This window comes from Pyrus communis, chromosome 14 (genome assembly GCF_963583255.1).
Source record: "Pyrus communis chromosome 14, drPyrComm1.1, whole genome shotgun sequence".
In the NCBI taxonomy this organism is placed as follows: domain Eukaryota; kingdom Viridiplantae; phylum Streptophyta; class Magnoliopsida; order Rosales; family Rosaceae; genus Pyrus; species Pyrus communis.
Window position 1 is genome coordinate 24,737,558 of NC_084816.1, and position 25,013 is coordinate 24,762,570.

Here is a 25,013-nt window from a genome sequence, read left to right on the forward strand (position 1 = left end):
CATAAATTTTCATGATATTTACTTCTTGTATTCTGAATTAGCTTCTCCAAATTATTGATCCATTTCATTAGATGCTTGTATGCACCAAAAGCCCCAGGTTCGGCGAGGTTAATGTATTAAAAGGGAGAATTTTTAGCAGATGGTGCTGCTACGTTTGGCAGCGAACTCGCTTTGGGTAAACCGTATCAGTTACAATTGTGAAGGACCTTTTTTTTCCCCTATGCACCTCTTTTGATTTTTGGACTTCACATCGAAGACATTAAAGATGGATCGAGCGAAATAAACAGAGATGTGTGAAAATCATTTTTCTAAAAGTACGATACTCATTAGTTAAGTGCATCTGATATTCGGAGATAAACTGTTATGGAGAGGTCCATGAAACATCTCTAATGGAAACACCGTAATTTTGAGACCGTGAATAAAAGGGGCAACATTTAAGAGCTAGGGCTACACTGGCGAGTGATGTAGCAATCTGCGCCCTCTCAACCCACAAAAATATGACGGCGTCCGCGGTCGCTGCTTTTTTTTTGGTGTCTGGGATGGTGGAGATGCCGTGCCGTTCATTTTCGGAATGCCATTCTTAAACGTGTGGATTGGTTGCACCACGACGGAGTTGTCATCAGTCGTGTGCTTCTCAAGCCAAGTTATGATGTCTGCAAAGACGACTTCCACGTTCCCATCGGGCTCTCCCGACGTTAGGCCGTGCCACATTCCAGGGTACAGTTTTATGGTCTTGTCTGTGCTGCTGGCTTTCTCATACAGTGATCTGCTCACCTCTGGGTCTGTAACTGTATCTGCCTCCCCATGCAACACGAAGAATGGTAGCCTCACCTGCCCAAATGAATCCCAAAAATCAACGCTAATCGGGTCAATTAGCAGTCTAAGCAGTCTAGCATTACTACTGAATCAACTAGGCAAACGAAAGCTAGACCAGTTGGCCAACATAGTGTGTCGGTCAAAATATATTGAATAAAATGGTAGCAAGAAAATACCTCATGCAAAGTGTCTTCAAGGGTCATGCTAGTTCTCAGCATTTCCAGTGCTGTTTTAAGCCTCGGCTTGTCTTGATATATCAGTTTGTTGCTCCTTATCTGAAGGGGACACCATCTAAACATTTAAACTCGATCCATTTCTATCTAACATTTCGAAAAAAAAGTTACAAGTTTGAGGCTATTTAGTTCCAGCAGCTTTCGCAAAAGATTCACTTTCGTTCCTGTATTTTTGATTGCATCAAAATTGGTATTGAGTTTTGCAAATTGTACAAATCCGAGAGAATCGTTCAACTTCTGTTAGGTAAATTAGACGGACTCGCAGAAGGAACGTCTTCGGATTGGTACAAAATTTAAAGTAGAGTTAATTGTCACCTTTTCGCGCTTTACAGGATCTTTGAAGGCGGAGTTAATGACGTCCTTGGTGGGTACTATCTTCCATTTGGGAATAATCCCCTCCGCTCTGGTTAATACATTGATCACCAGCTGGTGTGGCTTGACCTTTTCTGATATCTACCAAAATATTACTCGCAAATTGTGAGCAAAACTTCAGCCCGATGGTCGGATTAGGCGAGCAAAACTTACACGCGAAATAACCAAACGTAAATTGTAATGTGTGTTACTATTACCTTACACATGGGTGCAACAAGAACAGCACCATTCCAAAATGTAGGATCCTTCTTGTGAAGCAACAGGGAAACTGCCCCTCCCATGGATTCTCCATACAAAAATCTACACTTGTCCCGGTAATCCTCATCCGCTGCGATACCATTTTAAAATCGTTTTCATTAAAACTAAAATAACTTTATATTGTCACACTTAAAAACTTCGTAATTGAATTGGATACATACCACAAATTGATTTGAAGAATTCATTGCAATCGTTGACAATGTTTTCGAACTTCTTGATGTAACATCTAACCCCTCTCGAACGTCCATGGCCCTCGTAGTCGATTCCAAACACGGCATAGCCCGCGTTAGCTAGGCGAATCCCACACTCTATGTACATGATCATAGCACATCGAATTAATTTATCAATTAACGGTTAACCCCAAAATCAAAAAGTAATTAAGTCATATCAATATTTATAAACTAGAGACCCTACGGTCCAAAATTTGTTTGCCAACCAAATTCAAACCAAACCAAAACAAACCCGGTTGACCAAAAATTTCGTTTTCATTTGGTACCTCGTTCAGACGACATGGCAGTTGAAAATCCCGATGGAGGGTTGCTGTCAATGATGGCCCAAAATAATAAATTTGAAAGGAAAAAGCACACCTCACATTATAATTTTCAAATAGCAAATTAAATGCCGAAAATGTCTTGAGAAAAATTTGCGTTCACATGTACTCGTTGCAACTGTCTCTCTTGCGATATATATTTATGTGAGTGGTACATGTTCTAAATGCGATTGATATACAATATGCAAAGAATCATTTTCTTTGGGATTCTATGATCGTGATCATTTATTTTATATTATGCGATTAAAAATTACTTTAAAATTAAATATAAATAATACTTAACGAAAACTGATTGCACAATATACTATAAATAATCACTATTATAGGATTCCAGAAAAAACGAAAAAAAAAAAGGATTCGAAAAGAATTCTGCAAGGATCATTTATCTAAAAAAAGGTAGTCAAAGATTAGGGCAATTATTTAAGATAAAGTCTAAAGTAGATAGGACGTTTTCATTGCTTATTAATTAGCATTATAGACTGCACGCAAGGGTAACTGACCGGAAAAGAATCCACCGCGATGATGATCGTTCATCATACATCGTGGGGTTAGTTTTCTTTAGATATTATTTATATTTAATTTTAAATTTTATATTTTGAAATGATTTATGATCGCACAATATATGATGAACGGTAACGATCACGCGATCTTTAGGATTCTCAAGAAAATGATCAAGCGAGGATCCTTTTCCCAACTGACCTACTAAATGCCAATTATAAAGATTCGATGGGATACATGTAGCTTAGCTAGAAACTCGCTTCCCTGTTCATAAAAATCGAAGTAATATAGAGATTAGATTTCTTTCCCTTCCTCTTTCCATCTCCTTTCATATTCTCTATTTTGTTTTTCTCTTTCTATAAAAAATTAATAATGTTGACGTGACTTAACTGTGATCGTTCAAATAAAAGGAAAGGAAAGAAAAGAGAAAAAAAGAAATGAGAGAATTCTACTATGTAATATAGTGTCCTGGTACTCACTGTTTCGTGTCTACGTAGAAACTATTTAAAATTCAACATTTTATCAAAATAGATGAAACAGAATGGCAGCAGTCATTCAGTGCAGTAGGCATAGGGAATACGAAGAGTATGGGCAATAATAATCCCGCGTGGGTGGGATAGGACATAAAAGGACGGTGCAACACACATGTTTGGCAATGATTTGAGCTTATCCGCGCTTTGTTTCTTTTCTAATTCCTGTCTCTCCTTTGTGAATCGTAAAAAATGCAGAGCAGGAATAGCATATGAGAGAGCAATATCATCAGAATTCACATGCGCCTATTTCTCTATGAGAAATGGCAAGGAGAGACTCTTAAAGTGAAATTTTTTATGTACTCTCAGCTACCTTATAGTTTAACAATAATTTTCGTGTTAATATCATAAAATATTATGCTAAAAACATAAAATTACAAAAAAATCATAATGAGTTTTACTTTTGAGAGAATCTCTTTAATCTCTTTCCCTATTTCCCAAAAGATATTATCATCTTTTGATTCGATAACATAACCAACTAGACATATGCCCTTTTTGAGAGGCAAATTACTGCAAAAAGGTAGTGACTTTCACTCTCGTTTTCTCGTTTTGTACTTATACCTGTGTATTAATACTTTTTTATTTGCGTTTGATCTATTTAATTTAAAATCTAGAAAATAAGAGAGTACTTTGGGAGAAGAAAATTGCAAAAATCACTTTCCTAGAAGAAAAAAAACCCATCGGTTGAATTGAAAATTATTACCTCGTGAATTGATTTGCCTAATTTTAGGGTCTTTGCATCCACTAGACTTACCTTTCATGCAGAAAAAGGTGGAGATGAAGAAAGGTGAAAGTTACCTTAAAACTTTCTTTCCCGTTTTACCGTTGAAAGGGGAATTACTGTCTTAACAGTATAATTAAAAGTTAAATGCCAGATTAATTAAAGAAGTAATGGTAATGGAGATTAAGAAAGAAGAAAGAAGGAATGGAAAACGAGGAAGATGAGTTATTTAAGATGATATTTAATACCTCTCATGAAACCGCTGCACTCCATGCCGTACCCTGCAACTCCATAATGAGCACCGATTAATATCCACACATGCTCCCATCAAACAGGGATGCAGATTCGGACGTAGCCGAGTTAGTTAGAACAGTGTATTTGCTCGAGTTTGAAAGAACAAAAGAGAGGAGAGAGAGAGAGAGAGAGAGAGAGAGAGAGAGTGTGTACCATGGCAAAGAAAAACAAGGGCCTTTGGAGATGAAAAGGGCAACCATCTGCAAGTAAAAAGCTGCACTCCTCTTGAATTCCTTATGTATACCTTCTCTCATGGAACAAAATAAACACCATTAATTAGAGAAAACACAATCTAGACAAACATATTATATATATCAACATTGTCTAATTCAAGCAAACACATATATGTGTATAATATATGTGTATATACTTACTTCCTGATATTCTCCCTCCATGTTCACGCAAGAGAGCAAATTTAAAGAAAAGAAAACGACTCAGAATCCCATGTTTTTTATCCAACTGTGGATCTGTAGTGACGATGATAATTTGGAAAAAGAGAAGGTTGATGAGCGGCAATGTTATAAATTATAATATAATATTAGCCAAAAGAGGGAGAGATTCTGAAGGAAGATGGCGAAGAAAGTGGAGACTCTGAAACAGACGAGATGAGAGAAAGACAGAGGGACCGTGGGTACGTGTTTATCTGGAAATGTGATTTCTTTTCCAAAACCCAAATTGCGAAATATATGAAATGAAAGAAAATGTGGATTGGCGTGGTAAAGAGACCAATTAGTACATTTTGCCAAAAATGAAGAAAGGAAAAGGAAATACATAAGACTATCTCCTACTATTGGGTGGAAATCGACAAAATTTAGCCTCATATCTCTACTAATTAATGAAACATTATTTGTCAATCAAAAGAGGATGAAAAGACAAATTAGTCTTCTATTATACAAAAAAAATGATGGGCAATAATGTAATTTCACAAGTTCAAATTTTACTATTTTTTATTGAAACTTCACCTATAAGTGATGTTAAAATATCTCTAATATTTAAAATTTAAAAAAAAAAAAAAAAACCTCTCACTTCCTTCACGTTCTCTCTCTCTCTTTTTCTCTCTTCTTCTCATTTTCTAAAAAAATGTGCTCATACACACAAAGTGTGTAGGTAAATGCTAGTTTTTAATTAAGAACTATCATTAGCACTCTAAAAATTTAATTCTACGCTTCTCATAAACGTATTTTTCTTTCTAATTGTAGAAAGTTTGGAGTGCAAAATGAGATTTTTAGAATGTCAATAACAATTCCTTTTTAATTATTTGTTTTTATGTATGAAGTTAGTTACTTTTTTCCTCCAAGGGTTAATGACCTATAATTCTCACCCGAACTTTATATTTTGTTAAATTTTTGTATTTCTTTAATATTTTTTTGTATGCTAACAACCTTAGACTTAGTTTTTGTATAATCTATCTTCTTTTATTTTACGATTGTTTTGATGTAAAAAATTCAAATTCTAAAAATTTTCTGTGGAACATTTTATGGTTACATACAAATGGATGGGTATTCATAAATTTTTTACGTTGGATCTAATTTAGATTAATTAATAATATTATTTTAACTATTAAATTTAAATTTGAGTTGTTGGATTTTTTTATTATTGTTAATTGATTAAAATGTATTTTTGCCATTGGATTTTAAAAGTAACCCAAGAGGCAAGGCTCATTGAATCATAACCCAAGAGGAGCGACAACCGATGAGTGGCAATTGTTAAGAAATCACATCCACAAATTATTTTAGTCCTATTGTGTGCCGCGCCACACTGGATTAGCCTGCGTCAATGGAATTGATGCGTAGGCCCTGCTATCCCCCTTTTTTACCTGGATTCATTGCCATAACGGCCCCATTTTCCGGAAATAGATTATCTCCGGATCCCTTGCACCCAAAATCTTATCCACCCTAGGTGGACGCAAGACCCAAATACTCACCGCAATAACAAAATCTTGTTTATTCCACCCCCAGAATACACCTCTTTTGATATTCTTTTCCACCGATGGGTTGGAGATAGTTTAAAGGCTTTATAATACAGTAGCATACAATAAAGATGTTTTGTGCATTAATGTAATAATAATGCGTTTCTTAAAATGAAAGATTTCAAATTTTACTCATATAGAAGGAGTTTAATATCTAATTATACATAATGTACTGATAGTTAATCTAAAAGTCACTTTCTCCATTGTCGCTTCATTTGGACCCAAAAAGGACAATGTCTTTTCCTCCATTGTCGTTTGTACAAAAAAAAACTAAGCAATTAGTGTCGTAACAATTATGTGTTTCGACGTTTAGTGCATCACGAGCCGTGAAAAAGTTGATAGTAAAGTTCACGGAAAAAAGAAAGAAAAAATCCTTAAAAATGTATAATTTGTATAGTTGTATATACGGGAGCACCATCTTTTACTTTTAGGTGATATGCATTTTGCTTTGATACCTATTTATTTATTTGTGTCACCAACCAAGCACCAAACTTTTTAAAGTCATTTGATATAGTTGCTTGTGCCTAGTTAAATTTATAACATCATTTAATTTTTAGGGCACTATTTTCTACTTAGAGTAGGATTGTCTACCCTTCTATCTCCTCCTATTTAAACAGTTGCGATTATGCCACATCTACATCTTGTTTTGAATTTTTTATATGGAGAATAAGACAAAAAAAAGAGTGTGACATGAGAGGATGGAAGATGATGGTAATAGGAGGGGAGATAATCCTTCTCCCGCACCCTGTCCACTTAGGAAGAGGATTCTCTACCCTCCTATTCCCATCTCCTTTCATCCCATCCTCTCAAACATTGTTTTTTGTCTTATTATCTCTATAAAAAAAATCAATATAAGATGTTGACGTGGTTTAACCGTAACCGTTCAAATAGAAAAGCATAGAAGGGTAAAAAGATTAGGAGAGTAGAGGATCGTAGAGAATCCTGCTCCGTCTACTTTAGGGTACCAAGAGATTCTGATAAGACTTTAAAATGACTTTAGGGTACCATCTACCATTTCTACTTTAGGGTGCCCTGTTTAATTTTGAATGGCGACAAGTCCACCCACCACTCCTCTCTTTTTTACCCACCTTGTATTTTTAGTTACGCCCTCTTAAACTGCACTTTAATTTTATTTTGTCCTATCACTTAAAAGTTATTACTTTATTTTCTAAAGCTCAAAATGGGTTTCACTTTGACTTGTATACTTTCTCTTCTCCTTGAAACTTATAAATCGCGTCTTAAAACATATGTGGGATCCAACACCCAATAAGACTATGCCACATATGCAATAAATTTGATTATAAATCTCCATGAGTTAACATCCAACAATCAGAGAATATTAAGTTAAAAAAAAAAATTGAAGAGATAAAAAAAATTAATTAGCCTGCACACCCAACTTAAACGCACACAAGAAACTAACAGTAAGGCATTGTGGAGCTAATTTAAAGTTTTATTGAGACGATTTTGAAGTTTTAGGGAGCAAAATGAGATCAAAATCGAGTTCCAAGATGCAAAGTGGAGCGAACTATGAGTTTCAGAAAGTAAAGTGACGATTTTTTAGTTACATGGAGCAAAATGATATTAAAATCGAGTTTCAAGAGACATAGCTAAAAATAAACCTTATTTCTAATATCGGCCTAAAATATCTTTGTATAATATGAAAAGAGAAAAAATACTTGAAAATAAATTTGATAATCTTTCATAAATACTTTGATATTTCACCAACCGCATAACCCTCACACCCAAAATAGGAACCAAATTATTGAGTCGTCACCTAAACAATTGACCTCGTATTCATTCATTCAACCAGAGACTGACTTCTCATGCTTTCTTCACAAAATTAGGTTAACAGGTAGTCACTCATTATCTTTCACATAAATAGCCTAGGCCCTCATTGGTTCCTAATTACCAAATTACAACCTACATCATCTGCTTCTTGTTAATACTTACATATCAAGCAAGAATCGTATCGAAGCCAACTCAAACAGAATCAATGATGCACGAAAACGCAATGTTCAAGTGTAAATAGTTATTTTATGCACTTGGTTTTGAGATGGTATGAACCTACGCGGAGTAGAAACTCCGTCTTTTATGCAATCACAAATAAACTTACAGAAAAACGAAGATAAAAGCTCTATAATATTGCAGTAATGTCTAAGTTGACTAATTATAAACAGAGATTTGCCTATTCTTTCGTGTGTGTTTTTTGGTTTTTCAGGTATCAACATGTACAATGCTCACCTGGTTTAGTTTCACCCAGAATTCAAAGACTGAAGGGGTTTATCGGTTGAAGGGCATTCATTCTCAATTAAGTATGCATTAAAGGGAACATCTGCAACAACACTGAATCTTTATTATCCCCTCTACTGGTGTACAAAACAAACAAAAACTGAAAGGCATACAAAAGAATTGAATCGTCAATCAATAGTCACTTGGTTCATAGACGCTAAACCTATAGACATAACAGAAAGCATTTCTTTGCTTAGTCATAACTAATGCTAGTGACACAGACAAATGGATCTAAGCAGGGGATGGAAAAGGAAAGTACATGATGTAAGGAGAGGAGAACAACCTCCTCTAAGATGCGCTCCTCCGCAGTTTTCCACCAGGAGGTATTTCAAATTGCTCTAGCATAGTCAGAGGCAACTTTGAAAGCAGACACCAGACAAGCCATAGGAATCACCTGCGTCCAGCTTCGTGTCATAGCGGCAATGGCTCCCCCTGCTACTGCACCAGCAACCAAACCATTCACCTGCCAGAAGGGGAAAAGTACAATTCTTTTAGCAGGCCATCATGCTTCTGCACATCATAATATTCTTCAGGTTATTATTGTCCTACTCCTACATATGCAAGAATATCAACGAGCGTGTCTAGCGATAAACATATAATCACAATCATACAAAAATGTAAGCTGCCATTTCATGGGATGTCAGAGTTTTAAAGCTTGCTTGACATGTCCTTTAGCTTAAAGAATTAGCATTTCAAACTTTATTCTTTAGAGACTCAATGAAGATTCAAAATCCGGTTGCACCACCAATATAGACAAATTATCAAGTGCAACCTTTGCAAGTTTTACATAGAAATCCACTATCCAGCTGGCTAGCTGGTGAATCTAGTGTTGCCAGGAAATATGTTAATGCAGCAGCAATGGTGTGTCCTGGATACAATATAGAACTCGAGTGCAAGAGCTTATGAGCAATGCAAGTTGGATTACATTGCGCAAATTACTAACAATTGCTTCGTTTGAATTAGTAACCATAATCACGATTATCGTTATTTGGACTTTCCAAAAGCACATTTAGATCACAATGACTTTCTAAGAATTGGGTTTCTTCCTAAAACACAGATTACACACATTCGAAGGCAATGTCGATGGATATACTCACTAACCCAATCACTCTTTCCCCGATATCTTTGAAGCCCGCAATGAGTAACAGTACATATTCCAGCAACAAGTCCTGCAACCCAATGCCGCTCAGAACAATACAAACAGAAAACAAAAACAAGCAGCAGGATTTATACATCTGAGCTTTACCATATTGTACTCCACACGCTCCAGCCGACCTCGCCTGCTCACGGAACCAAAGAAAACGTATAACTCAAAGCTTTTACTGACAACACAAAAGACAACATATTTTTTCACGAAAGAATCTGTACCACAAAAGCCGCCTGAGCTGCTCCAGTCAAGCCTAAATCCGCGGCAAAAAGATACAGTGTAAAAAACCCAAAATTAATTTGCCATTTTTGAGCCAAGAACAGTTGAAAAGTTCGGTACTTTACCTTGTTTACGAGCATCGTGGGGACCGGAACATAGGCCCCAAATTGCACCGGCCTGAAATTAATGGTATTTTAGAAGGAAGGACTTGGGAGAAATAGAAATTAGAGTAGATTGTTTACCACTTGAGTTCGGAAGGGGTTGGGTTTACCGTTCCGATGCGGAGGATGGAATCGACGGCGACGGAGGAGCAGGGCACGACGTCGTACGGCTCTCCCTCCATCTATCAGTTCCGCTCCCGCCTTCACAAGCAATACTCCGTTACTCAGGTGCCGAAACGACGCCGTGGACCCTTGACTCATCGTAACCAATCCGAGACGAAACGAAACGTGGGAAGGGAATCCACTAATACGACAGCGTTAAACCCATCCGGGCTTATGAGATGATTGGGCCGGGGTAGACAGGCCCAGACGTGTTTGTAGTTAAGTCTTATACTCGGGCTTTGGGCCCGTACCCGAAAGATAAATTAAAAACCCGCGAATCCAAAACCCTAGCACCTTTTATTCTACTGAGGGCTAACCCTAACATACGCAGCTCCCACACGCAGAGAGAGAGAGAGAGAGAGAGAGAGAGAAGCAAAGATGAGTCGTGGGGCGGCAGCAGGGACGAAGGGAGGGAAGAAGAAGGGAGCCTCGTTCACGATAGACTGCGCGAAGCCGGTGGAGGATAAGATCATGGACATCGCCTCACTGGAGAAGTTCCTCCAGGAGCGCATCAAGGTCGGCGGTAAGGCCGGCGCTCTCGGCGACTCCGTCACCGTCTCCCGCGAGAAGAACAAGATCACCGTCACCTCCGACTCCAACTTTTCCAAAAGGTACCAACACACACTCTTACCTTATTTTATTTATTTGTTTGCAAATACCATTTTGCTTTATACCCATTTGCAGATCTGAATTTTGATTAAAACCCAATGATTTAAACCTCATTTGCTTGTAATTATTTGTGGAATATGTTTATTATTTGTATATTTTTGAGCAAATATTTGATAATGCGTTGGTTTGTTCTTCAATTTGAAGTTTTAATCTTTTGAATAGTCAAGGTTTTGGATTATTGCATTTTACATGAGTGTACATTGAGGCCGAACGTAAAATAATTAAATTTCTCGCACCTTGATTAGTATTAGTTGCAATTTGAAACTTGATAATTTGCATATGTTAGGCTAATTGATGCAGGTGCTCACTTGTTTGTAACTAATTTTTTTTTTTTTTTTTTTAACAATCGATATTATCTACACTAAGGGGAGAGAGTGGGCTTAGCCTCACAATGGGCTAGCAATAATGTGGTTCAAATTTGCATTTGGCGAGAATCGAACCTAAGATGTTTGTAACTAATTAACTCTTTGTAAAATGATATTGTTTCGGTGGTTGGAAATCTTTGATGCCGGGAGGAGAATTTGCAATGGCTTATTTTCTCCATATCTCGGAATTTTAGATTTCTTTTCAATTGTATTTTTTTGGTTTGTTGCATTTCTATGAATGTAAATTGAAGTTCAGCTTAAAGTGTGTGAAAGTCTTATATCTGGACTGGTAACGGTTTCAGTTAGAAAAATGGATACTCTTATGTTGATTGTTGAGCAGTAATTGTCTTCTCTGTTTTCTTTTGTGAGTAACCTTTGTATCGCTTGTTTATCAGGTATCTTAAATACTTGACAAAGAAGTACTTGAAGAAGCACAACGTGAGGGATTGGCTTCGCGTGATTGCATCCAACAAGGACCGCAATGTTTATGAATTGAGATACTTCAACATTGCTGAGAACGAGGGTGAGGAGGAAGACTAAATACTTTGCCTCCTGTTTTGTGGCATTTCCGGTTGAGCGTAGTTGTTCTATAGACCGTCTTTTGCTTTTTAACCTGTCTTATCTATCAACTTCTGTTTTAGCTTGTTTCATGATTGATACTTCCTATGAAATTAAGCTTCTTTGAAGACTTTGTTTTGAAATTTAGAATCTGGTTGTTACATTATCTATGTGCCTGGTGCAATACATATTTCCTCGAGGAATTTGGTTATGGCGGATTGAATTTATCAACGGTGTTTTATGTACAAGATCTGTGAAAATTTTCACCTTCATTGAACTTCAAGTCGTTAATTGTAGGGATTGAGTTGGACTTTTCTTATCTAGTTGTTAATTAAACTCATGTTTAGTTGAGACTGAAATTGGCGTTATTCAATCATGAATCCGAGACCCCCAAGTTTGATTATCTCATTCTCCAATATCTCTCTCTCTCTCTCTCTCTCTCTCTCTCTCTCTCTCTCTCCTCAAAGACCCGTTTTCCTCGTTGCTGTCGCTCCGTCAATGGTGAGCATGTTGTACTCTCCACCCCAGTACAAGGTCTGGGCTACGAAGGCGACGGAGGAGAAGCGGGTTTTGCTCTTGTTTTCCACTCTAAAGTTCACTCCTTTTTCTTCTTGAGAGATTATATTTACACGACTCAAATTACTTGTCCCACTCTTTTACTTTTTAAATATTCTACACACTACTAACACTTGATAAAAAAAATATTAAAAAATTAAAATGGTGGGAGGGAAGTAATTTGGGATGTGTGAATATAATCTTTATTCTTCTTTCCCTTCTATAGACCAGAAAATCACTCAAATCACACGCTTCTTCTGAACTTAGCAACCAAGATTCAAATATGCATAAGAAGTTTCAATCAAATGAGAAACCTTCAATCAATTGAACCACATTCGCTTCACCCAAGAACCCACATTTACAAAACTCCAACTCTTTCCTTCTATTTTTTGGACTAAATTTTGTGTTGAAAAACAAGAACAATCAGAATCAAGTGTGAAGGAAAACATTGAAGATCGGGAAGCGTGGAGCAGCAAAATCATTTGAGTTTTGAGAGTCTTTGGATTTGTTTTGTAAAAAGTTATAGTCATTAAGGGAATATTAGTACTTTCGTATCAACTTTTAGTTATAATTATCATAAATTTTAAAGGTTGGCTATAATTCTATATGAAGTTTAAATTTTGGTTATTTTTCTAAATTTCCCTATATAATCTTGATGTTGACCTAAACATAATCAATTAGATCGATTAGGATTGTGTGTCCACCGCATCATGTTAGTTTAAATTTTAGTTCGCCTGATTGCATTAAATTAGTAATCGCTTGAAAATATCAGATTAAAATAAGAGAGTTTTAACGAAACACTCTTTATATTGTTCACTTTTAACGAAATGAACATTTTTACTTTAAAAAGTCACTTCTGGTACCATTCACTTACAACACATTTTTATCATTTTGATTAAAACTCAAAGTTTTCAAGTTATTTTCATTAGTTTTCCTTTAAAATAACTACATTACCATGATTTCAGCTAATAATGAAACAAAAAAAAGAAGAAAAATACATCTTTGGTGCCGCAACACTTTGACCTGATTCTTGCCTGCCTTTTTCTACGTTGATGCATCTGAAAAATGCAAAACAACACAAATCACAAGTACAGGTTGAGGCCAGACGTCAACAGAATAAACCCAAGCAAATAACACCAAAATCATTTAAAGTGTTTCCTGAAAGAAGCACATACGTACATACTGGTGTTTCTTACAAAAATCACTTTAAGTGTTTTTTCAGGATTTACTTACATCTTTATTAAAAATTGGTTCTAAAAACATTTTCAATCATTTTAATAGTATATCAAAACGAGCTTGTCTTACCATGATTTCAGCTAATAATGAAACCAAAAACAGAAAGAATAAAAAGACATGTTTGGTGTCGCAACTCTTGACCTGATTCTTTCCTGCCTTTTTCCACACGATGCATCTGAAAAATGCAACACAAGATAAATCACAGTGGTATACTATGTGTTTTAATAAGAATCGTGAGAAATTTTATTTTTTAAGTTATTAACTTTTTTAGCATATATATTCCACCATTTACATAATAACACATAACGTACTATCCATATACCGATTTCCCTGAAAAATGTTGAGGCCGGACGTCGACAAAGTAAAGTGAATAACACCAATTGGGACAGTTATAAATTCTTCATCATTCGACTTAACAATTAATCTTGATTAATGGGGAAAGGTTGGGGAAAGGTTGGGCCCAAAACCATGCACGTTTTCGTTTTCCGACTCCGACCAAAACCTAAAATAACAAAAATGGTCAACAGTAAAAATATCTGTTCATTTCACGGATTCCCAAAGCTTTCCGCCGCTTTGGGAATTGAGACATTGATATCTCTCGTGACACCATTCATTTCCTATCGCAAATCTCCAACTTTTGATTTGGATTCGCACGCTGCCACTCGCCGCAGGAGCTTGGGCCGTCGGTTGCGGCGGCGCCGACAAGCCTCCTGCGATCCGATCTTACGTATGCTCCTCAGGTTCGTCCGTACATGTATTTATTCTTTTCCTTGTTAATTTAACTTTAATTTTGTTTTTGTATTCGAACCCGTTTTGTGAGATTCAGTTGTATGTTTGATTCCATAGCTAAAGTTTCTTACTTTTCGCCGTTCGATGATATCTCATGGATTTTAAATTCGTGGTAATGTTGGGTTTTCTGGGAAAATTGCATTGAGATTTATGTTGCGGAATTCAATTTAAAACTTGTTCTTCTGTTGTAACGGAGAAGGACTTAGGTGGTACGGGTACATGTAATCTTGAGTTTTTATCCACAATGGCATGATGTACCCGTGTCATGTAAGTTGTACTTGTTGATATGGTAAAGTGAAGCAATGTTGATTTTTGTGTATTAAGAGCTGAATTGCTCAGATGGCAGCTGCTTAACAGTATCTGATGTACACCAATTTTTCTTTTCTTTTCTTTTTCTGATGATTAGGTTTTCTTACTTCACTGCTCTGTAGTTTCTGAACTTGCAAGCAATTTGACCAAACAACACAAACCATGTCTGGAATTTCGAGTATAGTTGCGCGAGAAAATTGCGAAAGCTACTTGATTTTCCAGGGTGAAACAGGCCTCGGGGCTGGTTTTCGGACTTTCTTATACTTTCTTGGTCTTGCGTACTGTTTCCTTGGGCTTTCCGCTATAACTGCTCGCTTTTTCCGGTCTATGGAGAGTGTTGTGAGCCACTCGCGGAAGGTGGTAGACATCGATCCTTGCACTGGTGCTGAAGTTATTAGGTATGAGAAAGTGTGGAACTTCACAATTGCAGACATTAGCCTGCTGGCCTTTGGGACTAGCTTTCCTCAAATATCATTGGCCACGATTGATGCTATAAGAAACCTTGGGAACCTCTATGCCGGAGGTTTGTTTTCCAAAACTTGCTGAGTTATTAATCGCATTGCTGACTTTGAGATTTTCGCTTCATGGTTCATATTTTAACTTTTTTCCCCGATGGATTGTATACTCTTTTCGTTGTTGCATGATTTTTCATGCCACTGTTTATGTATTGCTAATCATGGTTACTTTGAACATGTTATATTGTCAGAACGTTGAGTTACACATATACGCGTATACACTGGACGAAGCATGAGTTTTCTGGTAGTAGGTAGGATACTAACTTATGAGTTGAGTAGAATAGAGTTCTGTTGAGGGAAGTTCATGGTTTGTTATTCTTGTTCAGTTTCATAGACGTAAGGAGAAAAAAGGGAAGCACATTTCATCCCTTTCTGATGAACATGATCTCCAAAATCTTCCTTGTGGTTAGAGTCAGTGAAGGATGCACTGAAATGGTCATAAGGACAATTACTGAACTATGTTTTTTGTTTCTATTGCGTGTTCCTGCAATGATTTCTCAAGTTTTCCTTTTCCTCCAACGTAAGGCTGGTTACAAACATTATCCTCTACCACAGTTTTTCATACTTGATTTATAGGTTTGGGTCCTGGAACACTAGTCGGTTCTGCTGCATTCGACCTTTTCCCCATCCATGCTGTATGTGTTGTCGTTCCTAAAGCTGGAGAGCTGAAAAAGATAGCTGATATAGGAGTCTGGCTAGTTGAGCTCTTTTGGTCTTTTTGGGCCTATATTTGGCTATACATAATTTTAGAGGTAATTTAAAGGAATCTTTGTATGTTAATCATGTTTTTTCTTTCATTTTGTCTATGAAAACATTTTGATTTATGACTGACATTTTTTCAGAACTCTGTATTGAAATGTTTTTACTTAACGCTGCAGGTGTGGACACCGAACGTGATTACACTATGGGAGGCCTTATTGACAGTACTGCAATATGCATTTCTGCTGATACATGCTTATGCTCAAGACAAGCGTTGGCCCTACTTTTCTCTTCCTTTGTATGTTTAAATCTTTAGCATTTGAGATCTTTGTTGTCTTTCTGATTTTTCTTGGCTGCTATCGAAAAAAAATAACTGGTTTAACGTTCTCTGTATTCTGCCTTCATTTCGTGTTGTATTTCCTAAGCCCAAGAAGTGAGAGACCAGAGGATTGGGTGCCAGCTGAGGTTGTTACGGGCAAGCATGATACTTATCCTTGCAACGAGTGCTCCAATATACTTGAAGTTGGTGAAGATGAAAACAAGAACGTTGTTGACATTTTTTCTATACATTCAGAAAGTGGTTTAGGTACTAAACTCAACATTTCAGCAACTCACAAGGCAACTTTAAACTCAACATTTCCAACATGAGGATCTCTCTTTTGCAGGTCCAAAGTATCAAAAAGTTCCTGGAATTGATGAAACTCCCGAACCCTCAAACAAGGATTTCCAAGAGAATATGATATCACAAGACCATCATGTGTTTGCAATTTGGAGACAACAGTTTGTGGACGCAGTCAAGGTGTTGTGTTCTACACTGCATATGTTTAATTATCTGTATCAACATAGGCGTAGTTTGTGGTAACTTCCTTTTTTCTTCAACAGTTAGAAAGTACGGAATCAAGAAAACTGAAGAACATCTATTTGCGACTAGCCAGAATTTTGTGGCAGTTAATTCTTGCTCCATGGAGACTACTATTCGCATTTGTGCCTCCTTATCATATTGCTCATGGCTGGGTCGCCTTTATCGGCTCCTTAATTTTCATCAGTGCGATAGCTTACGTTGTAACAAAACTCACAGATCTCATAAGCTGTGTCACAGGTTTCTAAGATTTCAAACGATAACTTTACAGTTGACGATCAATATGATTTTGTTCATGATCTAGCTAGTTCTCTAAAAATCTGTCTTTCCTTTACTTGCTTCTTTTTTCAGGAATAAACCCTTACGTCATAGCATTTACTGCATTAGCAAGTGGAACTTCGTGGCCGGATTTAGTTGCAAGTAAGATTGCTGCTGAACGTCAGATTACAGCTGACTCTGCCATTGCAAACATTACTTGCAGGTTCACTCTTGCTCATATCCATTCCATTTTATTTACTTCTTTTCGAGCAGTATAAAGTACATCATGAACTCAACTTGCCTTTGTGTTTCCTCATGTTATTTTGTAGCAATTCGGTGAATATATATGTTGGCATTGGTGTTCCGTGGCTGATTGACACTGCATACAATTTCTTCGTATATAAGGAACCGCTGCGGATTGAGAACGCAGCGGGTCTTAGCTTCTCGCTGCTTGTATTTTTCTCGACTTCGGTGGGCTGTATCGCGGTTCTGGTAATTAGGCGTCTAACGTTGGGTGCCGAGCTCGGAGGGCCAAGGCTTTGGGCGTGGATTACCTGTGCGTTTTTCATCTTGCTTTGGTTGATTTTTGTTGTGCTTTCTTCTCTCAAGGTTTCTGATATCATATGAAAGATTTTGGTTTTTGTTTTTCAATTATTTTTTGTAGAATGTATGTTACAATCTTATATTGTTTTTCTTTTCTTGATACAGTTGTATACCATTGTAACATTAATGAATCAAAATACAGAAATTCGCAAAATCGATGTTTTTGTTTTTCAGAAAACATTGACGGTAGGAGAGTTTTTGCAAAACCGATTCAAAACTGTGACATTTTCTCCTCACACCCCCTTTCAGCCTCTTACACACCCGTGTTTAACATTTGGTTTTCTTTTATTTTCATTCATTCTCTTTATATTCTTCCCCCATCCGCATCACCCTCTTTCGTCCCTCCATTTTCCGCATAAACTTTCCTTATTTCTCGAGCACAAGGTTAAAAAATTAAAAACTAAAAACGAGATGATTATCAAACGAGCCTTTGAGTTGTACAGTTTCCTTACATCGGTCGATGAGTACAAACCAAAGAATGTAGAAAGCAGAAGTAGAGATATGTGTTATTTATTCACAAGACAAGATATGAAGAATGGGGAAGGCAAATCTCCACTCTAAACCATCTTATTTGGAGATGAAAACAAAGTTCAACAAGGAAAAACTCTTTCACAGGAACCCTACTACAACATCTAACTGTTACATCTTGGAAAATTAAAAAGAGATGAAAATACGCCATATCTCACCATTTCCTCGTCCGATTTTAAGTTCTTCCTTAAGCAAGGGCACCCGTACATGCGGTGGCTGGAGCAGCGCTGAGCTGCTTCTTTGCACAACTGCAAGTGACAAATCTGCATTGGCCAGTCGTGCAAAAAATTCAGTACAGAATATGCGTAAGAGCCAATCCGGTGGGGTTAGAATTTGAAGATATGGAAGACAAGATGAAATAATAGTTTCATGTGATTTGAGCTTTCGTGGTCTGTCTATTTACCTGAAGAAATCCCTCCACAGTAACTCAAACATCAACCAGTTCATTCCACTGCCACCGTCATCATTTCGGTTTGATGAAGCAGAAATGGTTCTATCAATCATAAAATATCATGTAGTAGTGAGCAGAGTAAATATCGAATATAACTTTTAGAAACTATAACACCGTTCAAAAGAAAGGCATTTGCACACCTGCTAGCCGTTTTCTTTAGCTCATCAAACATACTGCGAGGAGAAAGGCATCCCAAGACCATCCATGGCGAGACTTTGCACGAAAAGTTGGCACCATAGATGCTATCATGGCTTCCATCTTTACCCACCTTCGGTGGCTGTGCTTGGCATTCAGCAGTATACTTTTTTAGCCTTTCTAGGGCTTCAGTTTCCCCTCCCACCGCGGAAGCAATGGCAGCAGGCCTTCCATCCTACAAGACAATAGAAGAAAACATTGTCACTTTCTTCAGGGACATGTCAAATAACTCTATTAGAACTAATGAAATCAGAAAGTAAAAGTTTCCAACAAATGGCGATATTTTTGTTCTTCGAATCTATTTTATGCTGACCAGCAATGGAGAAAGATCGAATTGCTATACAAATTTACAGAACAAGCTAGAGCCGAACAAGATGCATGAGTTTTTGACAAATTCGATCGACACTGCCCATTTCGTGCAACAATTGTTAGAAATAACTCAAGCTGCTGTGAAAGATTGCTCATTTCTAATTAATTTACAACCTCGACATCATACATTCCAAAACACAACAATCTCTAATCCATCCAAATCACATTACACGAAAAAGTACATGATCAACTTAAACATCAATTCATACAAAAGCTCCGAAACCGAAAACACATACCTGAGACGTAGTGGCAGAAGGATTAAGCCCCAAGTCCATCAATGTTGGAATATCACCAGGCTCCACGTCGCCGCGAGACGGCAGCCCCTTCATCTGATCCAAAGCCTCAATCGTCTTCCTTACCTCCAATCCCTTCACCTTCTCTCTGAAGTCGCCGTATTTCGTCGGCATATCCTCCAACTTAAACGGCAAATCCTCCGCGTGGTACAGAGTGCTTCCCCAAAAGTACTTGACCTCCACATTCTCCTCCTTCATCGCTGCCTCAATCTTCTCCTCCTCCTTAACCTCGTCGCGCGAAACCTCTCTGTGCGCATAAATGGCGTCAGCGCCGATCGCCTTCGCCAGCTCCACCAAAACCGTCTCGGGCTTCCCGATTCTGACCACCAGATCGGACCCTCTCGCCTGGAGATTCTTCCGGAGGTCCGCCACCGATTCGACCAAGAACGACGCCCGGTACGGGCCTGCCTTATCGAACCCAGAAGAGGATTTCCCGTAGTCCTTCGGATCGAAGCAGTAGACGGGCAAGACCGATACGGACTCGTTATTGGCCGAGTTGAGGCACTCGTTGTCGTGGACTCGTAAATCGTTTCGGAACCAGACGATGGAAGCTCGACGGATTGCGGCCCCATTGGAGGGGTCGAGGGGGCGGCGCGGACCCAGAGAGAGGGGGCTCTGCAGAGGGTTGGCGGAGATGGTGGACTTGAAGGAGAGCTTGGGCGGAGTTACATTAGCCGTGGAGAGAGAGAGATGGGTCAGGGACGATGCCTGCGTGGGGACCTTGACATTGGTCGGCTGGGAAGAAAACAATGTGGAAACTTTGGGTTGCTGGAAGAAGTGGGTGGGGAGAATCGTGGAGAGAGAAAGTGAGAGGGAGGCAGTGGCGAAGGGAGGAAGTGCGGCGGCGGAAGGCACAATGGCAAGTGGGTTTTGTTCCTCCTGCGATTTGGATTCTGGGTTTTCTGGGATTTGGGAGTTGGTGGCCATTTTGCTAGGCTTTTGGTGGAGAGACTGAGAGCTGCCTCTGGTTTGCTTCCTCCGTCTCTCAGTCACTCCTCTTTCTCTCTCTAGATTGTATGACTCTGTGTTTTTTTCGCGGTTGGTGGCATTGTGTGATTTTTGAAGGGGTTTATAAAGGATTTGGTCAAGAAATACATCCAATGCGTTGTCTAATGTGCACTTTCATATCTGCCTGCACACCTACCACTTCTACACTTTTCAACTCAAGCAGCCCCTCAGTCTAATTTGAATGGTTAGACGGGTGTTTACGATTTGGCTTCGATACTTACTACTAGGACCAGTATTATAATTATTTGGTCGTTAATTCTATTGGCGATCGTACTAATTACTTGTAAGTACTCTAGGTATTTTCGTGTATTTTATAATAACTTGTTCGTTAATTTTGTGTAATCTTATGTTTTTTTATTTAGGATTCAGCTACGACAAGAATGAAACTTATGTTTCGTTTATTGAAAAATGTAACGCAAGGGGTTCACACACTGTTTATTTGTTGAGCCATTTTATAATTAGTACTTGATATGTGTTTGTAGAGTAGAAAGATCAATAAATCAATTTGTAATACGTGTTTGTATCGTACTTAATATAGTACTTGTAAGTATTGTAAATAGTCTCGCATTTTTTTATAATAACTTATCCATTATTCTTGTGTAGTTTTATGCCTTCTTATTTTGAATTCAGGTACGATAAGAATGCATATATTTAGAAACTTATGTTTTGTCTATTGAAAGTGTAGCGCAAGGGGTTCATATACCATCTAGTTAGACTATTAGTACATTTGCCGGGTCATTTTTCGTATTTAATACGTATTTGTAAAACAGAAAGATCGATAAATTCGATAAATCAATCTATTTACATAAATTTGAGATTCAACTACGATACAAATACATACTCAATTGTAATATTTATAAACACTATTATCGTAGCTCGTTGATTTTTTTTTTCTTTTGAAAATTTTATCACCACTTCAAGGCCTATTATATAATCAAGTTAAATAATTCACTATCCGCTTAGTAGTTTGTAAATGCTAGAATTTAATGCATGCTTGTAGAGTGAAAAATAAATAAATTTGATCGATCCCCACGAGATTTGGGGTTGTGGATCAGGTATTTGTTCACTAGGCTAATTGGTTGCCAAGTCTCTCAAATTGTTAGGTGCATTATTTATTTATTTTTGGGTCGAAGTGTTAGGTGCATGTCAATTCATGAATAGACGTTTAAGGTATCCTAATAACTTCACTCACAACCAAACATCATTTTGGACACTCCAACCCTGAAAAATGGTTTGAGAAATCTTCTGAAAGTGAGAGTCTACGTAAATTTTAAAGAGTTTTAATGAAATTTTTTTGGTATTGTTTATTTTAATAAAAAATTACATTTTTATATTAAAAAGTTAATCCTGGTACAATTCACTTTACCTTATATCTTATCCTTATAGTTAAAACTCAAAGTTTTCAAGTCATTTTCATTAATTTTCCTTAAATTTTATGCAAGTTCTTAGTTTAACATTAATTTCTGCATTAATATTATAAAATATTATATAAAAAAAACATGAAGTGACGAATTATAGCCGCAATTTTAAAAGAGCCTTCTTAATATTTATCCACTAATACTATGTTTAAAAGAGAGAAATATAAATGAAATTTAATTACTAATCTATACTCTTGACAAAAAAATAAATAAATAAATAAAATAAAATTACTAATCGATACTCCTCTGATTATCCCAAAACCGTTTGATGGCAGTTAAACGCTGTGTCGTTTTGGGCTTTGTTGACCGGAGGTCGGGTCGGATGCGCGCATCGCGCTAAGGCGCTCCTTGCGCAGATTAAGAGGCTGATTACGACTGCAACTCAATACTGAGCTCATCGTGCGGACGATGATCGCTCCCATTCTTTCGTAGGCGGAGACTGAAGACTAATCTGAATTGTATGGACTGTTTAGCGGGTTTTTCACATGCTCCGGCTACTGCTATCTTGCGCCGACCGGTACTCTACGCCGCTTTAAGAAGAACAGGTAGAAATGGCGGGTTGAAATTGCGAGCCAAAATCGTCGAGGAAAACGACCCAATACTGAAATCCGCCATTGATTCAGCTTCTCTTCGTTTCCGAGAGACCCATCGACCAGGTAAACCCATATCCTAAAGGATTTCGTATTTATTACTTTGTTTTTTCATTGGGGAATTTATCAAACAGTTGGATGGTTCGTGTTGTGGGGTTTCGTTGAGACGCAGAGTTTCGAAAGATGAAATTTTTTTTATTTAAATTTGTGCAATTTATAAGTTTTTGATTAATAATTTCATGTGCAGAGCCTCTGTTTGTTGATCCGTATGCTGGTTGCTTTGTTCCTCCTAATGTTCAGATGGATATGAAGCAATGCTCACATCATTATTGCGTTGCTACCAAATTCATGGACGATAAGTTGCTTCGAACAGTAAACCATATTGATGGACTTAAGCAGGTAAATTCGTGGACGATAAGTTGCTCCTATCGCAGTTTGGCACGCGTGCAGAAATTTAGGGCATTTTTGGTATCCTATTTAAAAAAATTTATCATTTCACAAAATTTTAAGAACATTTCTTGAAAACAATTTTCTTTAAGACTCAAAAATTTGATTGGTTTGTAATTTTAAATTTTAAATCTTACGACTTAAATTAAAAAAAAAGATCTAAAAAGAGGGGGTCGTATGAGAGGGAGAAAGAGGAGAGAGGGGGAAAGAAAGTAAGCGATGATTGAAGGAAAGAGAAATAAGAGAGAGGATCAGACGAGATAGAGAGGAATAGGAGTGAGAGAAAGAATCGAGAGAATGAAGAGAATAGATTGGAGAAGAAACGAAAAAGGTATTAAAAAAAAAGGAGAAAGAAAGAAGAAAAGAGAGAGAGAAAAGAAATGAGTGAGTTAAAGTTTAAAAACTCTAAAAACTCAATTTTTATGTTTTTAGATAATAGACTATATTTTTAAGTTAGTCTTGAGTTCAGTTTTTTAAAATAGTTCTACCAAACAAGTTTTTAAGGCCTAAAACTTGAAAATTGTTTTTGACTTTAAAAGGTTGGATTCAAGTAAAGTATCAAACAAGCCCGTACCCTTTCGTGTTTTTGATGAGTTATTTCTGCATATGTGGCAAAATGCGTCTTTAGAAAGGAGGAAGGGCTCCTTGAGTATCCTTTTTGGTTGTTTATGTGGAGATAGGTGAAACTTCATGGACTTGTTCTTTATCACTCGTAGTGTTCTTGGTGATGCAGGTTGTTTTGCTAACCGATGGAATGGATACCCGTCCCTATAGGCTCAGTTGGCCAACTTCAACCATTATTTTTAATGTTTCTCCGGAACGGGTGTTCAAAACAGCAACTGAGAAGCTTCGAGGTGATTGCAAACTTACAATATTAACTATATGACAATTGGGAGAAGTTAAAGATTTTGCAGGCTGATTGAAAAAGGACATTGTGTTCTGGCATAGTCTTGAGTTCATTCGCTTTTGCACGTCTTGAAAAGTTACTCTAATATCATGGAAATCGATTATTTTGTTTATGCAGACCTTGTTGCATTCTAAATCATCGGATAATTTTTTTACTATGCATTATCCGCTTGTAAGTAGGCATTAAGCAGTGCTAAAAGTTCTTATCGCACTATCTTTAATCCCTCAGGTGTTGGGGCTAAGATTCCAAGAAGCTGCTTATCCCTTCATGTTCCTTTGGAATCCTCCAACATACAGGAAAGTCTGCGTGCTAAAGGGTTTAACGGCAACCGGCCTAGTATTTGGGCCATGCAGGTATCTTGATTTATCTGCAAATCATTCAATAGTTATATTCTTGTGTGTAGCTATAACTGTTTGTGTTTTCGCGAGTAGGAAAATCATGTCGCTGTGTTATTGTAGGGGCTGCCTTTGATGACATTAGCAAGTTTTGAAGACATTTTGCTTACTGTAAGTGGTTCAGCGATGAACGGATGTTTTTTTGTGGGAGAATTGCCGGCTTGGTTGGCAGAAACTGAAGTAGGGACCAAGGTCAGTTTGCTTATATTAAGTGTGACTCAATATCGTAATTGCTTCTCTGTCAATAAATAAATACATCGCCTGTTTCCTTCTATCTTCAACAGACTAGTGCAAGGACATGGTTGGAGAAACTATTCATGAACAATGGCTTTCGGGTGGACATGGTTTGCTATGAGGAAGTTGCAAGGAGTTTAGGCAAGGATTTAGCACCAGGAAGCTATAAGAATATACTATTTTCTGCAGAACAACTGCGGTTTTCTGATGATCAGGTAACAAGCTTCTCAATTCATCCTCTCTTCATATTCCGACTTTATATGTTTTCCCGCATTTCCTCAAAAGTTACTCATTCGAATCAGTACCGTTAGTCCATGAAATCGCTGTCCTTTTATCGTTGACAGATGGAAACTTGGAGGAAGGAATTCCGAAGAACCGAGGAAGAAGGGGATGAGGAAGGTTTCGAAGAGCTCTAATATAACTAGGTATTTTGGGCTACAAGCTTAAGATGACAGATTTTGCTTCTTAATTTATGGTCTTGCTTTTAATTTAGTCACGCTACGTTGTAAATTAATTTTTAATCAAATTTTGGTTGATCTTTCTC

The 25,013-nt window shown here is 37.4% G+C and overlaps 6 protein-coding genes across 13 annotated transcripts; 3 read left to right on the forward strand and 3 right to left on the reverse strand.

The window, feature by feature from the left end:
* Window positions 1-308: 308 nt before the first annotated feature.
* LOC137716339 (caffeoylshikimate esterase) lies at window positions 309-4,927 on the reverse strand. The gene is made up of 8 exons (XM_068455777.1): window positions 4,647-4,927; window positions 4,426-4,516; window positions 4,227-4,259; window positions 1,841-1,987; window positions 1,619-1,749; window positions 1,365-1,502; window positions 993-1,091; window positions 309-831 (listed from the first exon to the last, which is right to left on the reverse strand). Exons 1-8 carry the CDS (start codon window positions 4,665-4,667, stop codon window positions 448-450), a joined length of 1,044 nt encoding a protein of 347 aa, XP_068311878.1. The 5' UTR covers window positions 4,668-4,927; the 3' UTR covers window positions 309-447.
* A 3,325-nt stretch (window positions 4,928-8,252) lies between these two features.
* LOC137716038 (outer envelope pore protein 16-4, chloroplastic-like) lies at window positions 8,253-10,325 on the reverse strand. Of its 6 annotated transcripts, none has more exons than XR_011065628.1 (7): window positions 10,168-10,325; window positions 10,022-10,073; window positions 9,899-9,930; window positions 9,777-9,810; window positions 9,628-9,699; window positions 8,790-8,993; window positions 8,253-8,573 (listed from the first exon to the last, which is right to left on the reverse strand). XR_011065628.1 is itself a non-coding variant. In XM_068455428.1 (6 exons), the coding sequence occupies exons 1-6, from the start codon at window positions 10,237-10,239 to the stop codon at window positions 8,859-8,861; spliced, it is 393 nt and encodes a 130-aa protein (XP_068311529.1). In that variant the 5' UTR covers window positions 10,240-10,325; the 3' UTR covers window positions 8,575-8,858. The 6 variants fall into 6 exon arrangements, 2 of the variants coding, with proteins under 2 accessions (XP_068311529.1, XP_068311530.1); XR_011065626.1 differs by having other exon boundaries at window positions 8,267-8,573; window positions 9,632-9,699; XR_011065627.1 differs by lacking the exon at window positions 8,253-8,573 and adding an exon at window positions 8,575-8,693 and having other exon boundaries at window positions 9,632-9,699.
* Window positions 10,326-10,534: 209 nt separating this feature from the next.
* LOC137714835 (large ribosomal subunit protein eL22z-like) lies at window positions 10,535-12,022 on the forward strand. Its single transcript, XM_068453966.1, has 2 exons — window positions 10,535-10,830; window positions 11,649-12,022. The coding sequence occupies exons 1-2, from the start codon at window positions 10,598-10,600 to the stop codon at window positions 11,791-11,793; spliced, it is 378 nt and encodes a 125-aa protein (XP_068310067.1). The 5' UTR covers window positions 10,535-10,597; the 3' UTR covers window positions 11,794-12,022.
* Window positions 12,023-14,124: 2,102 nt separating this feature from the next.
* LOC137715058 (magnesium/proton exchanger) lies at window positions 14,125-18,428 on the forward strand. 3 transcript variants are annotated; one of them, XM_068454277.1, is made up of 9 exons: window positions 14,125-14,342; window positions 14,798-15,223; window positions 15,792-15,967; window positions 16,094-16,212; window positions 16,340-16,500; window positions 16,580-16,713; window positions 16,797-17,013; window positions 17,125-17,254; window positions 17,361-18,428. In XM_068454277.1, exons 2-9 carry the CDS (start codon window positions 14,863-14,865, stop codon window positions 17,656-17,658), a joined length of 1,596 nt encoding a protein of 531 aa, XP_068310378.1. In that variant the 5' UTR covers window positions 14,125-14,342; window positions 14,798-14,862; the 3' UTR covers window positions 17,659-18,428. The 3 variants fall into 3 exon arrangements, with proteins under 3 accessions (XP_068310378.1, XP_068310380.1, XP_068310379.1); XM_068454279.1 differs by having other exon boundaries at window positions 14,823-15,223; XM_068454278.1 differs by lacking the exon at window positions 14,125-14,342 and adding an exon at window positions 14,375-14,658.
* On the reverse strand, window positions 18,114-20,625 carry LOC137715059 (blue-light photoreceptor PHR2-like). Its single transcript, XM_068454281.1, has 4 exons — window positions 19,414-20,625; window positions 18,754-18,983; window positions 18,566-18,655; window positions 18,114-18,425 (listed from the first exon to the last, which is right to left on the reverse strand). The coding sequence occupies exons 1-4, from the start codon at window positions 20,395-20,397 to the stop codon at window positions 18,350-18,352; spliced, it is 1,380 nt and encodes a 459-aa protein (XP_068310382.1). The 5' UTR covers window positions 20,398-20,625; the 3' UTR covers window positions 18,114-18,349.
* A 1,465-nt stretch (window positions 20,626-22,090) lies between these two features.
* LOC137715241 (O-methyltransferase 1, chloroplastic) lies at window positions 22,091-25,011 on the forward strand. The gene is made up of 7 exons (XM_068454494.1): window positions 22,091-22,552; window positions 22,734-22,885; window positions 23,667-23,787; window positions 24,069-24,193; window positions 24,299-24,427; window positions 24,520-24,684; window positions 24,814-25,011. The coding sequence occupies exons 1-7, from the start codon at window positions 22,357-22,359 to the stop codon at window positions 24,883-24,885; spliced, it is 960 nt and encodes a 319-aa protein (XP_068310595.1). The 5' UTR covers window positions 22,091-22,356; the 3' UTR covers window positions 24,886-25,011.
* The last annotated feature ends 2 nt before the right edge of the window (window positions 25,012-25,013 follow it).

Bases quoted from the DNA above. Each gene is read 5' to 3' on its own strand.
- LOC137716339 (XM_068455777.1), bottom strand. From the start codon at position 4,667: ATGGAGGGAGAATATCAGGAA. The intron at 1,988-4,226 runs GTATTAAATATC...TCATGTACATAG, and splicing joins GTGCAGCGGTTTCATGAGAG to AGTGTGGGATTCGCCTAGCT. The intron at 1,092-1,364 runs GTGACAATTAAC...TGTCCCCTTCAG, and splicing joins ATCCTGTAAAGCGCGAAAAG to ATAAGGAGCAACAAACTGAT.
- LOC137716038 (XM_068455428.1), bottom strand. From the start codon at position 10,239: ATGGAGGGAGAGCCGTACGACGTCGTGCCCTGCTCCTCCGTCGCCGTC. The intron at 9,931-10,021 runs GTAAAGTACCGA...CCGCGGATTTAG, and splicing joins CCACGATGCTCGTAAACAAG to GCTTGACTGGAGCAGCTCAG. The intron at 8,994-9,631 runs GTTAGTGAGTAT...CCCTTCTGGCAG, and splicing joins ATCGGGGAAAGAGTGATTGG to GTGAATGGTTTGGTTGCTGG.
- LOC137714835 (XM_068453966.1), top strand. From the start codon at position 10,598: ATGAGTCGTGGGGCGGCAGCAGGGACGAAGGGAGGGAAGAAGAAGGGA. The intron at 10,831-11,648 runs GTACCAACACAC...CTTGTTTATCAG, and splicing joins GACTCCAACTTTTCCAAAAG to GTATCTTAAATACTTGACAA.
- LOC137715058 (XM_068454277.1), top strand. From the start codon at position 14,863: ATGTCTGGAATTTCGAGTATAGTTGCGCGAGAAAATTGCGAAAGCTAC. The intron at 15,224-15,791 runs GTTTGTTTTCCA...CTTGATTTATAG, and splicing joins TGGGAACCTCTATGCCGGAG to GTTTGGGTCCTGGAACACTA. The intron at 17,255-17,360 runs GTTCACTCTTGC...GTTATTTTGTAG, and splicing joins ATTGCAAACATTACTTGCAG to CAATTCGGTGAATATATATG.
- LOC137715059 (XM_068454281.1), bottom strand. From the start codon at position 20,397: ATGGCCACCAACTCCCAAATCCCAGAAAACCCAGAATCCAAATCGCAG. The intron at 18,656-18,753 runs GTGTGCAAATGC...TATGATTGATAG, and splicing joins CTAAAGAAAACGGCTAGCAG to AACCATTTCTGCTTCATCAA. The intron at 18,426-18,565 runs GTAAATAGACAG...TGGCCAATGCAG, and splicing joins CTGTGGAGGGATTTCTTCAG to ATTTGTCACTTGCAGTTGTG.
- LOC137715241 (XM_068454494.1), top strand. From the start codon at position 22,357: ATGGACTGTTTAGCGGGTTTTTCACATGCTCCGGCTACTGCTATCTTG. The intron at 22,886-23,666 runs GTAAATTCGTGG...TTGGTGATGCAG, and splicing joins ATATTGATGGACTTAAGCAG to GTTGTTTTGCTAACCGATGG. The intron at 23,788-24,068 runs GTGATTGCAAAC...TTAATCCCTCAG, and splicing joins AGCAACTGAGAAGCTTCGAG to GTGTTGGGGCTAAGATTCCA.